This window comes from Haematobia irritans, chromosome 2 (assembly GCF_050003625.1).
Source record: "Haematobia irritans isolate KBUSLIRL chromosome 2, ASM5000362v1, whole genome shotgun sequence".
NCBI classification, from domain to species: domain Eukaryota; kingdom Metazoa; phylum Arthropoda; class Insecta; order Diptera; family Muscidae; genus Haematobia; species Haematobia irritans.
Window position 1 is genome coordinate 7,778,497 of NC_134398.1, and position 16,329 is coordinate 7,794,825.

The following is a 16,329-nucleotide window of genomic DNA, read 5'->3' on the forward strand; positions in this document are numbered from 1 at the left end:
GTTCCGTGGGGATCGGTAGTTAAGTCCGCTGATGATCGGCAGTTAAAGAGAAAGTCAGTTCATCGATGTTCGATAGTCGATGAGAACTTCAGTTCGCTAATGATCGGAAATGTGAAAGAGAAATCGGTTCATCGATGTTCGGTAGTTGATGAGAATTTCGGTTCATAGATGAGCGATTATTTAGGATAATTTCGGTCCATAAGTGATCGGATGTTGTTGAGTAGTTCCGCTTCCGTTCGGTTTTGTGATTCGTAGACGTGACATTCTATGCGGGAACCGTTAATCCGAAGATTTCAATGAAGTAGTTGCAGACGGAAGATCAGTAGTAGTGGAACTGTAGATCCGAAGATCACGTCGCAAATATTATAACCGAACTACGAGCAGAACGATGTGCAATGAGCCACGATCTAGTTCTACGTGTGTATGTTTTCTAGTTGTGTTTCATAATGAACAGCAAAAGTACTAAGTAAATTAATTTTTATCTAATTGCAGTCTCCTTCTATTCAGAAGAGCTAGAAGAGTTGAAGCATTGTGAACAAAGAAAATTTCATTACAAACTTTCCATTGACCTTACGATAATTCCTTATTAAGAAAATCACGCTAACTTTCGAAACGTGCGTCCATCCAACCATCTTGAACATTTTCATTGTCATTACACACAAAAAAAAAATAATTTTTGGATTCAATCACGAAATTATTGGATCCAATTAAGTTTTAATTGAAATGTTTTCAATCACAGAAATTATAGTATCAATCACCGAAGTCAATTAAAAAATTAATTGATCCAATTAGAAAATTAATGGATCCAATTGAAAAATTAATTGATACTATTAATTTCTGTGATTCATTTATCTTCTAATTCTACCCTCCACCATTGGATGGGGTGAAATGCTGAGTCGATCTAGGTTAGGTTAGGTTAGATTATGTGGCAGCCCGATGTATCAGGCTCACTTAGACTATTCAGTCCATTGTGATACCACAGTGGTGAACTTCTCTCTTATCACTGAGTGCTGCCCGATTCCATGTTAAGCTCAATGGCAAGGGACCTCCTTTTTATGGCCGAGTCCGAACGGCGTTCCACATTGCAGTGAAACCACTTAGAGAAGCTTTGAAACCCTCAGAAATGTCACCAGCATTACTGAGGTCGGATAATTCACCACTGAAAAACTTTTTGGTGTTCGGTCGTAGCAGGAATCGAACCCACGACCTTGTGTATGCAAGACGGGCATGCTAACCATTGCACCACGGTGGCTCGATCGTCGACCTAAGCATGTCCGTCCGAATGTCTGTTGAAATCACGCTAACTTTCGAACGAAACAAGCTATCGATTTGAAACTTGGCACAAGTAGTTGTTATTGATGTACTCGTAGGTTGGATGGTATTGCAAATGGGCCATATCGGTCCAATTTTAAATATAGCCCCCATATAAACTGATCCCCAGATTTGGCTTGCGGAGCCTCTAAGAGAAGCAAATTTCATCCGATCCGGTTGTAATTTGGTACATGGTGTTAGTATATGGTATCTAACAACCATGCCAAAATTGGTCCACATCGGTCCATAATTATATATAGCCCCCATATAAAACGATCCCCCGATTTGGCTTGCGGAATCTCAAAGAGAAGCAAATTTCGTCCAATCCGGCTGAAATTTGGTACATGGTGTTAGTATATGAGGTCTACCAACCATGCAAAAATTGGTCCACATCGGTCCATAATTATTTATAGCCCCCATATAAACCGATCCCCCGATTTGGCTTGCGGAATCTCAACGAGCAGCAAATTTCATCCGATCCGGCTGAAATTTGGTACATGGTGTTAATATAGGGTCTCTACCAACCATGCAAAAATTGGTCCACATCGGTCCATAACTATATGTAGCTCCCATATAAACCGATCCCCAGATTTGACCTCCGGAGCCCCTTGGAAGAGCAAAATTCACCCGATCCGGTTAAAATTTCGTACGTGGTGTTAGTATATGGTCTCTAACAACCATGAAAAAATTGGTCCACATCGGTCAATAATTATATATAGCCCTCATTTAAACCGATCCCCAGATTTGACCTCCGGAGCTTTTGGAGGAGAAAAATTCATCCGATCCGGTTGAAATTTGGTACATTACGCTAGTATATGGCTGCTTACAACCATGCCAAAATTGGTCCATTTCGGTCTATAGTTATATATAGCCGATCCCCAAAAATAATCTACCAAAATTTTATTACTATAGAAAATTTTGTCAAAATTTTATTACTTTAGAAAATTTTGTCAAGATTTTATTTCTATAGATAATTTTGTCAAAATTTTATTTCTATAGAAAATTTTGTCAACATTTTATTTCTATAGAAAATTTTGTCAAACTGAATTATATACTTATTTTGTCGGCCTTTTTTGTTTAATATATACCCCGTATGGACTAACTTACAATTGAGAAGACGGTGTTAAGAAGTTTTAAGATACCTTGCCATCGGCAAGTGTTACCGCAACCCAAGTAATTCGATTGTGGATGACAGTCTTCAGTACAAGTTTCTATGCAATACATGGTGGAGGGTACATAAGATTCGGCCTGGCCGAACTTACTTGCTAAAAAATTTGTTGAATCAATTAAAATTTTATTTGTATATTTTTGAAAATTCATAAAATTTTAATTGGAAATATTTTGGTGAAAAATTTTACTGTGAAGGTTAATGAAAATATTCATTAATAGTATGAAATATTTCATTGACTAACAGCAATTTCATTGCAATAATGAAAATCTTCATTGTAGTTATGAAATTGTTTCTTTGGATCAATTTTAATGACACATTTCATAAATATTATGAAATTTTCCTAATCTTCAGATTCGGCCTCTTTAATGCCTAGCAAGCATAAAATTATACTGGTTGACAATATTTCTGACAGACCCTTATTGAAATCAATTCTATTTGTACATATAAATAGTTCTTATCATTTTCTTAAACAGCTACAGGGTGAACCAAAAACTATCATCACCTTTTTTTCGAATGCCATAAATAACCAGTCCGATAATTAGTTTATAACCCTAATTATAACAATTTTATAATCATACAAGTTAAACAACAAAAATAATTATACAACGCATATTTCTTTTTTTTACTAATGCCAATTGCGATTGATTCTAAATGGATATTAGAATTATTAGTAGACGGCAATTCTTCTTGTTAGATAACACCTCTGAAATATACAATTACAGAGTGTTTTTGTTTTTTTTTTATAATATCCCATAATTACTACACCAGTTTATTGATTACAATGGGTAATAACATTTTACAATTTACTATATTACATTGTTACAGGTTTATCGTATAACAGACCCCTATTGTAGTTGAGCGCCAGGGCCACGGATATCACACAGAAAGTCATGACATGAGTGACAAGGCTAGAATGAAGGAAACTCACGATCACAATATCGATGATTCCAGGATTATTGGTGTTAACAAAATGGAGAAAATGGATTCCTCAATAGATAATCCACCGGAGGAGAATGGTAAGTCTGGCAAAGGTTGTTTTTTGATTTAAGGAATCCAAATAGCATTAATGTCTCAATTACCTAGATTTTGTCATTAGTGTTCATGAATGTGTTAATGCTATTTTTGGCTTTTAACTCAATGCCCCTATTATGAGTAATTAATTGTTCCATGGGCTTTTCGTTTTGTTGTTATTTTTTTTGTTCATATGAATAAAAATGAGTTCTACTCTGTGTCTAGGCAGATAACCCCATATCAGTGTCGTGGTCGGTGGTACGTCTGTCTGGAAAATATAGAATACCAGCTTATTATTATGGGGTATTGACTGATATGTGAATATGTGCGAAACGCACAATTTATACACGCACAAAAACGAAAAAATTCACGGAGACACCAGAAAAATAGATCAAGTTAGGCGCAATAGACTGTGTGATACTCTAACACAATCTGGATTATTTGTGGCTACACAGCCAAAATTTTCACGAAAATTTTTCCAATTAAAGTCTTATTTGATTGTAGTAAGTTCGGCCGTGCCGAATCTTAAATATACACCACCATGAATCAAATATTATAGTTTCCTTTGAAATTTCAGGGGGATTTGATGAGAGATATTCTCCCAAGCAGAACTAGTACACTTCCAAGAGAACTAGTACACTTCCCGAAGACAAATTTAAAGATTTTACCTATGAAGACTATATCAGCTACCTATAGATTTCCAATTTCAGGCAAATTGGATTAAAGCTACGGGTTCTATAAGCCCAAGAAGTAAAATCTGGAGATCGGTCTATGTGGGGGCTATACCAAAACATGGACCGACACTCACCATTTTTGGCACACCTCTTTATGATCCTTAAGTACCTCCAGATTTCCATTTTCAGGGAAATTGGATAAAAACTATTGTTTCTATAAGCCCAAGAAGTAAAATCTGGAGATCGGTTTATATGGGGGCTATATCAAAACATGAGCCGATACTCACCATTTTCGGCGCGCCTCTTTGTGGGCCTAAAATACCTCTAGATTTCCAATTTCAGGCAAATTGGATAAAAACTACGGTTTCTATAAGCCCAAGAAGTAAAATCGGGAGATCGGTCTATATGGGGGCTATACCAAAACATGGACCGATACTCACCATTTTGGACACACCTCTTTATGGTTCTAAAATACCTCTAGCTTTCCAATTTCAGGCAAATTGGATAAAAACTACGGAAATTGGATAAAAACTACGGATAAAAAAACTACGGAAATAAATTTCGGCATACCTTTATATGGTCCTAAAATACCTCTCTATTTCCAATTTCAGATAAAAGCTACGGTTTCTATAAGCCCAAGAAGTAAAATCTGAAGATCGGTCTATATGGGGGCTATATCAAAACATGGACCGACACTCACCATTTTTGCCACCCTCTTTATGAACCTTAAGTACCTCTAGATTTCCAATTTCAGGCAAATTGGTAAAAACTACGGTTTCTATAAGCCCAAGACCTCAAATCGGGAGGTCGGTTTATATGGGGACTATACCAATACATGGACAGATATTCACCATTATTGACACCCCTCTTTATGGTCCTAAAATGCCTCTAGATTTCTGATTTCTGGCAAATTGGATAAGAACTACGGTCTTAACCTGCCTGCAGACCAAGGAAGAGTTTGTGCAAAATTTCAGCACGATTGCTTCATTATTGAAGACTGTAGCGTGATTACAACAGACAGACGGATAGACGCACATGGTTATATCGTCTTAGAATTTCTCCCTGATCAAGAATATATATTTTAACAGGTTGGCTGTCCCCGGTCTAACAAAGAAAAACACATTTTTTTTGTCAAAATTCGTTTTTATTATTTAACATAGTTCCCTTCAAGAGCGATACAACGATTATAACGACCTTCCAATTTTTTGATACCATTTTGGTAGTACTCCTTCGGTTTTGCCTCAAAATAGGCCTCAGTTTCGGCGATCACCTCTTCATTGCAGCCAAATTTTTTCCCTGCGAGCATCCTTTTGAGGTCTGAGAACAAGAAAAAGTCGCTGGGGGCCACATCTGGAGAATACGGTGGGTGGGGAAGCAATTCGAAGCCCAATTCATGATTTTTTGCCATCGTTCTCAATGACTTGTGGCACGGTGCGTTGTCTTGATGGAACAACACCTTTTTCTTCTTCATATGGGGCCGTTGTGCCGCGATTTCGACCTTCAAACGCTCCAATAACGCCATATAATAGTCACTGTTGATGGTTTTTCCCTTCCCAAGATAATCGATAAAAATTATTCCATGCGCATCCCAAAAAACAGAGGCCGTTACTTTTCCAGCGGACTTTTGAGTCTTTCCAGGCTTCGGAGACGGTTCACCGGTCGCTGTCCACTCAGCCGACTGTCGATTGGACTCAGGAGTGTAGTGGTGGAGCCATGTTTCATCCATTGTCACATATCAACGGAAAAACTCGGGTGTATTACGAGTTAACAGTTGCAAACACCGCTCAGAATCATCAACACGTTGTTGTTTTTGTGTGAGCTCGCGCGGCACCCAATTTGCACAGAGCTTCCGCATATCCAAATATTGATGAATGATATGACCAAGACGCTGCTTTGATATCTTTAAGGCCTCTGCTATCTCGATCAACTTCATTTTACGGTCATTCAAAATCATTTTGTGGATGTTTTTGATGTTTTCGTTCGTAACCACCTCTTTCATTTCACCACGCTTGCATTTTGCATACCAATCAATTATTGTTGATTTCCCTGGGGCAGAGTCCGGAAACTCATTATCAAGCCAAGTTTTGCTTTTCCCTTCAGAAAACAGTATTTTATTAAAACACAATATTCCTTTTTTTCATTTTTTTCACAATAACAAAAGTTGCTTCACAAAAGACGCTCTATCTCACAAACTAATTGACTTACAGACATCAAATTTTGACACGAATCATTTGAAGGTTGGTACTATATAAAAATATATGCATTTAATACTAGCGACGCCATCTATGTGTCAAACCGGGGACTTATCAGCCAACCTGTTATATAGTCGGAAATTGATATTTCGATGTGTTACAAACGGAATGACAAACTTATTATACCCCCGTCATCATTATTTTTGCCTGCGGCGCTATTTACATTTACATTCTCCTTAGAACCGTATATATTACCCGATTAATATCTATTACCGGTTTGAAATAAGACTGAATTTAGAATAAATGACCTGCTGGCCAAAAAACTTGAATAATTACAGCATGAGTTTTTTTCAGAACCGGAGATATTAACCGATGTATATCCATACCCGGTTTAAAAGATAAAAAGTTTTCGCTTTCGTTTATATATCCGGTTCTAAGGATAGTCTAAATTATCCTTAGAACTAGACCTATCGGTCATGTCTTTGTCTTTCCGGTGTTGTACAGTAAAAAGGAATCAATTTACTTTACCGGTTTTATGAGGACACATCCGCAAACCGGTTACCGGTTTGTATTTCATTGTAATACACTTTTGCCTTATAAATTGTACCAAATTTAGAACAATTGTACCAACTTCTATACACGTGATGTATGCCAAGCAGACCACATCCATCGTTTTGTAAACCTCTATTCCAATCCCCCTATTTTCTCTCAGTGTAAAGCATTTACTCTACTAAAGAGCTATTAACAAAACCCATAAATGTACATACATTTGCCATTCCATAGCCACAATGTAGCAACAAGTATTATATATTGAAAATCGTAATAAAGACAACAAGAAACCCTCAGATATATTCGTACGATTATCAAAACATTTTACTTTTTTTGGGGAGAAATACGACGTAATGTTTTCGTATTCTCTGAGGGGTTTTTGACGCAGCACCTCTCACACCAAAAATACTGACAATATTCATAGAATCCGAACCACAATCACCCATAAGTCATGCATACGGATTTGTGAGTGTATACACATAAAAGCTAAGGTGAAAGGGTAAAATAATCTGAAATTTTAATTAGGGATCACTTGATGGGGTCTTGTAGAAAATGAAAAAAAAAAAACAAAAGCGATGACATATTTCAGAATTTCAAGTAGATACTTAAGACGATGACAAAATCGACGTCAATTCGAAATTAAATGAAAGAAAGGAAGTGTTTGAATGAATCTAATACTAAATCTAAAACATGATTCTAAGTAAAATGAATAAAATTAAAAAGTAAAAATAAATAAAATAAATTATTTTAATATTTATTTGAATAAGGAAAAATTGTTTAATGTTAAACAATAGGCCAAAGGAGAGATCTTGGAAGAAATGAAGAACTCTTGTTTCACCACAGGAGGATCAACCCTACGAATCTTTAGATTTACGACAAAAATATAGGCTAAGACTTATTTTGAAGATTTTGCATATTTGTTTTAAGTAAGAAAACAGTTTTATATCCTATATATATTCTGGGTCGTGGTGAAATTCTGAGTCGATCATGCCCGCCTTGCATACAGAAGGTCGTGGGTTCGATTCCTGCTTCGACCTAACACAAAAAAAAGTTTTTCAGCGGTGGATTATCCCACCTCAGTAATGCTGGTGACATTTCTGAGGGTTTCAAAGCTTCTCTAAGTGGTTTCACTGCAATGTGGAACGCCGTTCGGACTCGGCTATAAAAAGAAGGTCCCTTGTCATTGAGCTTAACATGGAATCGGGCAGCACTCAGTGATAAGAGAGAAGTTCACCAATGTGGTATCACAATGGGCTGAATAGTCTAAGTGAGCCTGATGCATCGGGCTGCCACCTAACCTTTTATTTCTACAGAAAATGTTGTCAAAAATTTATTTCTATAGACAATTTTGTCAAAATTTTATTTCTACAGAGAATTTTGTCAAAATTTTATTTCTATAGACAATTTTGTCTAAATTTTATTTCTATAGAAAATGTTGTCAAAATTTTATATCTATAGAAAATTTTGTTGAAATTTTATTTCTATAGAAAATTTTGTTGAAATTTTATTTCGATAGAAAATTTTGTCAAAATTGTATTTCTATAGAAAATGTTGTCAAAATTTGTTTTCTATAGCAAAATTTTGTCAAAATTTGTTTTCTATAGAAATTTTTGTCAAACTTTTATTTCAATAGAAAATTTTGTCAAAATTTTATTTCTATAGAAAATTTTTTCAAAATTTTATTTCTATAGAAAATTTTGTCAAAATTTTATTTCTATAGAAAATTTTGTCAAAATTTTATTTCTATAGAAAATTTTGTCAAAATTTTATTTCTATAGAAAATTTTGTCAAAATTTTATATCTATAGACTTTTTAAAAATTTTATATCTATAGACTTTTTAAAAATTTTATTTCTATAGACAATTTTGTCAAAATTTTATTTCTATAGAAAATTTTGTCAAAATTTTATTTCTATAGAAAATTTTGTCAAAATTTTATTTCTATATAGAATTTTGTCAAAATTTTATTTCTATAGAAAATTTTGTCAAAATTTTATTTCTATAGAAAATTTTGTCAAAATTTTATTTCTATAGAAAATAAAATTGTCAAAATTTTATTTCTATAGAAAATAAAATTGTCAAAATTTTATTACTATAGAAAATTTTGTCAAAATTTTATTACTATAGAAAATTCTGTCAAAATTTTATTTCTATAGAAAATTTTGTCAAAATTTTATTTCTACAGAAAATATTGTCAAAATTTTATTTCTACAGAAAATTTTGTCAAAATTTTATTTCTATAGAAAATTTTGTCAAAATCTTATTTCTATAGAAAATTTTGTCAAAAATCTTATTTCTATAGAAAATTTTGTCAAAATTTTATTTCTATAGAAAATTTTGTCAAAATGTTATTTCTATAGAAAATAAAATTGTCAAAATTTTATTTCTATAGAAAATGTTGTCAAAATTTTATTTTAATAGGAAATTTTGTCAAAATTTTAGAAAATTTGGTCAAAATTTTATTACTATAGAAAATTCTGTCAAAATTTTATTTCTATAGAAAATTTTTTCAAAATTTTATTTCTATAGAAAATAAAATTGTCAAAATTTTATTTCTGTAGAAAAATTTGTCAAAATTTTATTTCTATAGAAAATGTTGTCAAAATTTTATTTCTATAGAAAATTGTGCCAAAATTTTATTTCTATAGAAATTTTTTTTCAAAATTTTATTTCTATAGAAAATAAAATTGTCAATATTTTATTTCTGTAGAAAATTTTGTCAAAATTTTATTTCTATAGAAAATGTTATCAAAATTTTACTTCTATAGAAAATTTTGTCAAAATTTTATTTCTATAGACAATTTTGTCAAAATTTTATTTCTAAAGAAAATTTTGTTAAAATTTTATTTCTATAGAAAATTTTGTTGAAATTTTTTTTCTATAGAAAATTTTGTCAAAATTTTATTTCTTTAGAACATTTTGTCAAATTTGTATTTCTATAAAAAATTTTGTCAAAATTTTATTTCTATAAAAAATTTTGTCAAAATTTTATTTCTATAGAAAATTTTGTCAAAATTTGTTTTCTGTAGAAAATGTTGTCAAAATTTTATTTCTATAGAAAATGTTGTCAAAATTTTATATCTATAGAAAATAGATTTGTCAAAATTTTATTTCTATAGAAAATGTTGTCCATATTTTATTTTAGTAAGAAATTTTGTCAAAATTTTATTTCTATAGCGAATTTTGGCAAAATAAAGAAAATTTTGTCATAAATTTATTTATATAGAAAATTTTGTCAAAATGTTGTCTATAGAAAATTTTGTCAACATTTTATTTCTATAGAAGATTTTGTCAAAATTTTACTTCTATAGAAAATGTTGTCAAAATTTGTTTTCTATAGAAAACTTTGTCAATTTAGAAAGCGATAAGAAGTTTTAAGATACCTTGCCAAGTGCAAGTGTTACTGCAACCCAAATAATTCGATAGTGAATGGCAATCTTTAGTAGAAGCTTCTACGCAATGCATTGTGGAGTGTACATAATATTCGTCCCGGCCGAACTTACGGCCCTATGTAATTGTTGTGATTGATTTTTGTTTCAATTAAAAATGTTGTTGCACAAATTAAACTTTTAATTGAATATTTTTAAAAAATCTCATAAATGTTTAATTGGACAAATTTTTGTGATATTTTCTTCTGTGTTTAGGAAAAAGTGATATACTCGAATAACTTCGAAATCATTTGTTTTTTTCAACTAGATAGTGGAATAGGCAGGAATATTATTTCCAACAAATAAGTTTATAATCCCGTATTTGATACTTTAATAAATGCTTATATTCGTTTTTCGCAAAAACGAACGTAGTACTAAGCATAAGAACGGAAATCCCATTTAAACTAATTTGCCATCACATTTCATTTGGTCTTCAAACTGAAGGAAGGAAATCTATTTATATCTTTCGAAAAGAAGTGTTTCTCTTTTAATTGGCCACTTTTTGATTTAAAACAATCATTGCAGTTGACGATCTATGTACAGAAACTCCAAATGCATTTTTTTCAGCATCAACATCTACCACATGGTTATGATTCATAGTGTCAGGGTAAATGCCATGTAGTGAATTTAAAAGTTGCATGTGTGCTGTATGTGGTATGCAACAAAAAAAAATCCAAAAAAAAAAACATCTGTATGTTCCTACCCTAGACGTAGCCAAGAGGGGGTAAAAGTATCCATCCTCTAAGAAAAGCCAAAAAATTAATTTTTATAAAATATTAATACAAATAAAAATGATTCCATACTGGTCCTGTTCCTTCTTGACACTTTTAGCCCCTTCTCATGGATACGTCCTTGTTTATACAAATAAATGTATATGCATTTTTATGTGAAAAAAGGAGGAAAAAGCAAAGCAAAAACATATTTTTCTCCGGTTTAAGAACGCATTGAGCTCTTTACATGTGCGAATAAGTATTAGGTCCTAGGACTCCCACATATGTTACTGGAAAAACATGATTGTATTCATGTTTTGATGCTAAACATACTCAAGAAACCATGAAGCATTGCCAACTATGATGGTGTAAATTTAAAATTACCACAATACTTTTAATGGAAAATATTAAAGAATAAAATAAAACAAAAAAAATTATTTTGTTTTGTTTGTTATTCCTACATTAAAATAAGCAACGAAAAATTCACATCATGTCCATATGCATAGATCGTGCACAGCCTTTCTGACTAATCTAGCAAGGGCTAGGGCTTATCACTTAGCAGGCTAACTTGGGCACTGATATTCTATAGAATGCTATGGCAAGGAGTGTCATTATACCGAACCTAAATGAGTGTACAGCAAGTTAGTTTAGACTTAGTGCAATTTTTTATATGTGCGACAATATTTACAGAACGGAAAATAAATAGTACACGTAGAATCATACTGCATGAATAAATTTTGCTGCAAACAAAAATATTAGGTGTGTTCCTTTACTTTACTCGTAGTAAAAAGTAGTAAAAGAGAGAAATATTGAAAATCCTCTCAGATTTCTATATTTGTTAAATGTACCGGAACGAAATTATAGTAAAAATTGTAAAAATGTCAAATAAAAAACAAAAGAAGCATTGTGATTTGAATAAATATTTTCAAAACATGTAGGTAAATTAAATACTTTTATATCGAAATTTTTTTTTTTTTTGACAAATGGCAGATTTTTTGCAGGAAACTTCGAACTTATTACGATAGAAAGAAGCTATGGTTTTTACTTTGTTATAAAAAGTACTCCAAAATTTTTAATCAAAGTAAAACTCTGGCTTCTGTGCCATAAAGTAGAGTAATAGCGCATATTATCAGTATCTTATAAGGTGGGGTTTTTCATTCCGTTTGTAACACATACAAATAACGAATTCTGACTATAGAAAGTATATATAGTCTTGGTCAGGGAGAAATTATAAGACGATGTCTCTCTGTCTGGCTATTTGTTGTAATCAGGCTACTTCCTTCAATAATGAACCTATAGTGCTGAAATATTACCAGACACGTTACTTCGGCCTAAGTTTCGATTTTGCTTCCATATGAACCGACCCCCCAATTGGGGTCTTCATGACATAGACATTAAAACTTTTATCCGATTTGCATGAAATTCAAAACGTAGAGGTACTTTTGGTCCATTAAAGGGTGTGCCGAATTTGGTCGGTAATGTTTTGGTACTTTTTTTCGAAACAAGTGGTATTGGTTCGGCATTGTTTTGAAATTCCAAATTGTGGAGTCTACACGTTAAATCTAAAGCACAAAGGTGCACAAAATTTTCCTCCAGAATACGTAGAATTTTATAAGGAATGTAGTCCTTCTAGACTCCAAATATAGACCCCACATTGTTCAAATTTTGCAAAAAAATAAATTGTAAGGCCCTATCTCGCAAATATTAGATATATTCGCACACATACGCAATCTTTTTATGGTAGTTTATAAGTTCTATCCAGCAAAGCAAAAATCATGAAAATCGGTGCATAATTGCGCGTTTGCCAAGTAACACTTAATTTCATACATCCGAGGTGTCCAACTTCCAACGTCTATAGACCAGCCCGTGAATACACTAGGGACCTACAAACCTCTAAATATAGAGAAAAACATTTCAGCTTTGGCACAAAGAAAAAATTATGATGATATCTTAATCCATTAAAAAGTTACAGAATTATTTCCAAAAAAAAGCTATTTGGAACTACTTTAGTTTGGAAAATTTGAAAACAAATAATTATTTTTGTCATGACATATCTACAACTTTTACTCGAAAGAATTTGCCGAGTAACTTGTAGTAAAAAAAATTTAAAAGAGACATGCATTTTGACATTGTTCTCTTAAAATTGTTTACTACTTTTACTATTTTTTGGGGTTGAGGAACGGTTTCTAGTAAAAACTAGTAAAAGTAGTAACTAGTAGTACGTAAAGGAACACAACTATTATTTCCTCTCTCAAGCTAATTTTTATTTTAGAATTTAAATTGTAGAATTTTTGTGATAAATTCTATAGCAAATTTTGTCAAAACTTTATTTTGTCAAAATTTTATATCCATAGAAAATTTTGTCAAAACTTTATATCTATAGGAAATTTTTCACAATTTTATTTCTATAGAGAATTTTGTCAAAATTTTATGTCTATAGAAAATAAAGTCAAAATTTTATTTTTATAGAAAATGTTGTCAAAACTTTGTTTCTATCGAAAAAAATGTCCAAATTTTATTTCGTGTTTTGTTTTTTATTGTGGGTTTGTACTTCAATCATATTTGTTGTTTTGATCTCAGCTTTAAAACCATTGTGTTGACTAAACTACAAGAGTAGCTTAACCAACAGAGGAAAATAATGTTTGTCAAATTTATTTGGACAAAGCCCTATAGACTGCAAGATGGTTGGATGGACGCACGTTTCGGAATTACCACATTCCTCACCAGCATCCTCTACTTGCAGCAAAACTATCAACCAATTATCAGAATAAATTCAGGTAGTTCACTAAACCCATGGTGAACCACACTTGAACCTTCCGAAAAAAAGTTTATGATAGCCGGCTTATGCCGAAATAAATTCATACAAACATTTCCCTTTTCCTTTGTATGAATTTATTTCGGCATAAGCCGAAACCTATTGGTTAAGCTACACTTGTAGTTTAGTCAACACAATGGTTTTAAGGTTGAGAACAAAACCATAAGTACAAATTTTATTTCTATAGAAAATTTTGTCAAAATTTTATTTCTATCGATAATTTTGTCACAATTTTATTTCTATAGAAAATTTTGTAAAAATTATTATTATTTATTTCTATAGAAAATTTAGTCAAAAAATTTAGAATTTTTTAGAAAATTTTGTCCAAATTTTATTTATATAGAAAATTTTGTCAAAATTTTATTTCTATAGAAAATTTAGTCAAAATTGTATTTTTATAGAAAATTTTGTCCAAATTTTATTTTTATACAAAATTTTGTCAAAATTTTATTTCTATAAAAATTTTTGTCATAATTTCATTGCTATAGACAATATTGTCAACATTTTATTTCTATATAAAATTTTCTATAGAAATAAAATTTTGACAAAATTTTCTATAGAAATAAAATTTTGACAATATTTTTTATCGAAATAAAATTACCACACAATTTTCTATAGAAATAAAATTTTGTACAAATTTTCTATAGTCATAAAATTTTGACAAAATTTTGTATAAAATAAAAGTTGGACAAAATTTCATTTCTATAGAAAATTTTGTCATAATTTTATTTCGATAGAAAATATTGTCAAAATTTTATTTCTATAGAAAATTTTGGCAAAATTTTATTTCTATATAAAATTTTGTCAAAATTTTATTCCTATAGAAAATTTTGTCCAAATTTTAATTTAAAAGAAAATTTTGTCCACATTTTATTTATATAGAAAATTTTGTCCACATTTTATTTATATAGAAAATTTTGTCCACATTTTATTTATATAGAAAATTTTGTAAAAATTTTATTTCTATAGAAAATTTTGTAGAAATTTTATTTCTATAGAAAATTTAGTCAAAATTGTATTTGTATAGAAAATATTGTCAACATTTTATTTCTCTAGGAAATTTTCTATAGAATTAAATTTTGACAATATTTTCTATAGAAATAACATTTTGACAAAATTTTCTATAGGAATAAAATTCTGACAAAATTTTCTATAAAAATACAATTTTGACTAAATTTTCATAGATACAAAATTTCTACAAAATTTTCTATAGAAATAAAATTTTGACAAAATTTTCTATATAAATAAAATGTTGACTAAATTTTCTATAGGAATAAAATTTCTACAAAATTTTCTAAATAAATAAAATTTGGACAAAATTTTCTTTTAAAATAAAATTATTTCTATAGAAAATTTTTTCATAATTTTATTTCGATAGAAAATATTGTCAACATTTTATTTCTATAGAAAATTTTGTCAAGAATTTATTTCTATAGAAAATATTGTCAAAATTTTATTTCTATAGAAAATTTTTTCAAAATTTTATGTATATAAACATTTTTTTTTCAAAATTTTATTTCCTCAGAATATTTTGTGAAAACTTTATTTCTATAGGTAATTTTGTCAAAATTTTATTTCTATAGAAAATTAGTCAAAATTGTATTTCTATAGAAAATTTTGTCAAAATTTTATTTCTATAGAAAATTTTGCCAAAATTTTATTTCTATAGAAAATATTGTCAAAATTTGATTGCTATAGAAAATTTTTTCAAAAAATTTTTTTTAGAAGAAAATTTTGCCAAAATTTTATTTCTATAGAAAATTTTGTCAAAATTTTATTCCTATTGAAAATTTTGGCAAATTTTTATTTCTATAGAACATTTTGTTAAAATTTTATTTTTATAGAAAACGTTGTCAAAATTTTATTTCTATAGAAAATTTTCTATAGAATAAAATTGTGACAGTATTTTCTATAGAAAAAAATTTTGGCAAAATTTTCTATAGAAATAAAATTTTGACAAAATTTTCTATAGTAATACAATTTTGACTAATATTCTATAGAAATAAAATTTTGACAATATTTTATTTCTACAGAAAATTTTGTCAAAATTTTATTTCTATAGAAAATATTGTCAAAATTTTATTTCTATAGAAAATTTTTTCAAAATTTTATGTATATAAACATTTTTGTTCAAAATTTTATTTCCTCAGAATATTTTGTAAAAACTTTATTTCTATAGGTAATTTTGTCAAAATTTTATTTCAATAGAAAATTAGTCAAAATTGTATTTCTATAGAAAATTTTGTCAAATATTTATCTCTATAGAAAATTTTGCTAAAATTTTATTTCTATAGAAAATATTGTCAAAATTTTATTCTATAGCAAATTTAGTCATAATTTGATTTGTATAGAAAATTTTGTCAAAATTTTATTTCTGGTTGAATTATGGGTTATAAATAAACCTCTAGCTTAAAAATTCCCAATACACCCTGGCTGAATAAGGTTTGTGTTAGGTCCGGTTAGGACCTG

General features: G+C 30.1%; 1 protein-coding gene across 3 annotated transcripts in view; it reads left to right on the plus strand.

Annotated features, from left to right (window-relative positions):
* The window catches only part of Hnf4 (Hepatocyte nuclear factor 4), a 120,838-nt gene that overhangs the window by 28,622 nt on the left and 75,887 nt on the right, over positions 1 to 16,329 (plus strand). For all 3 annotated transcript variants that reach the window (XM_075293252.1, XM_075293253.1, XM_075293251.1), the window contains one exon: positions 3,308 to 3,498. In XM_075293252.1, coding sequence (XP_075149367.1) covers positions 3,378 to 3,498 — 121 coding nt within the window. In that variant the 5' untranslated portion in view covers positions 3,308 to 3,377. The remainder of the gene's footprint in view (positions 1 to 3,307; positions 3,499 to 16,329) is intronic.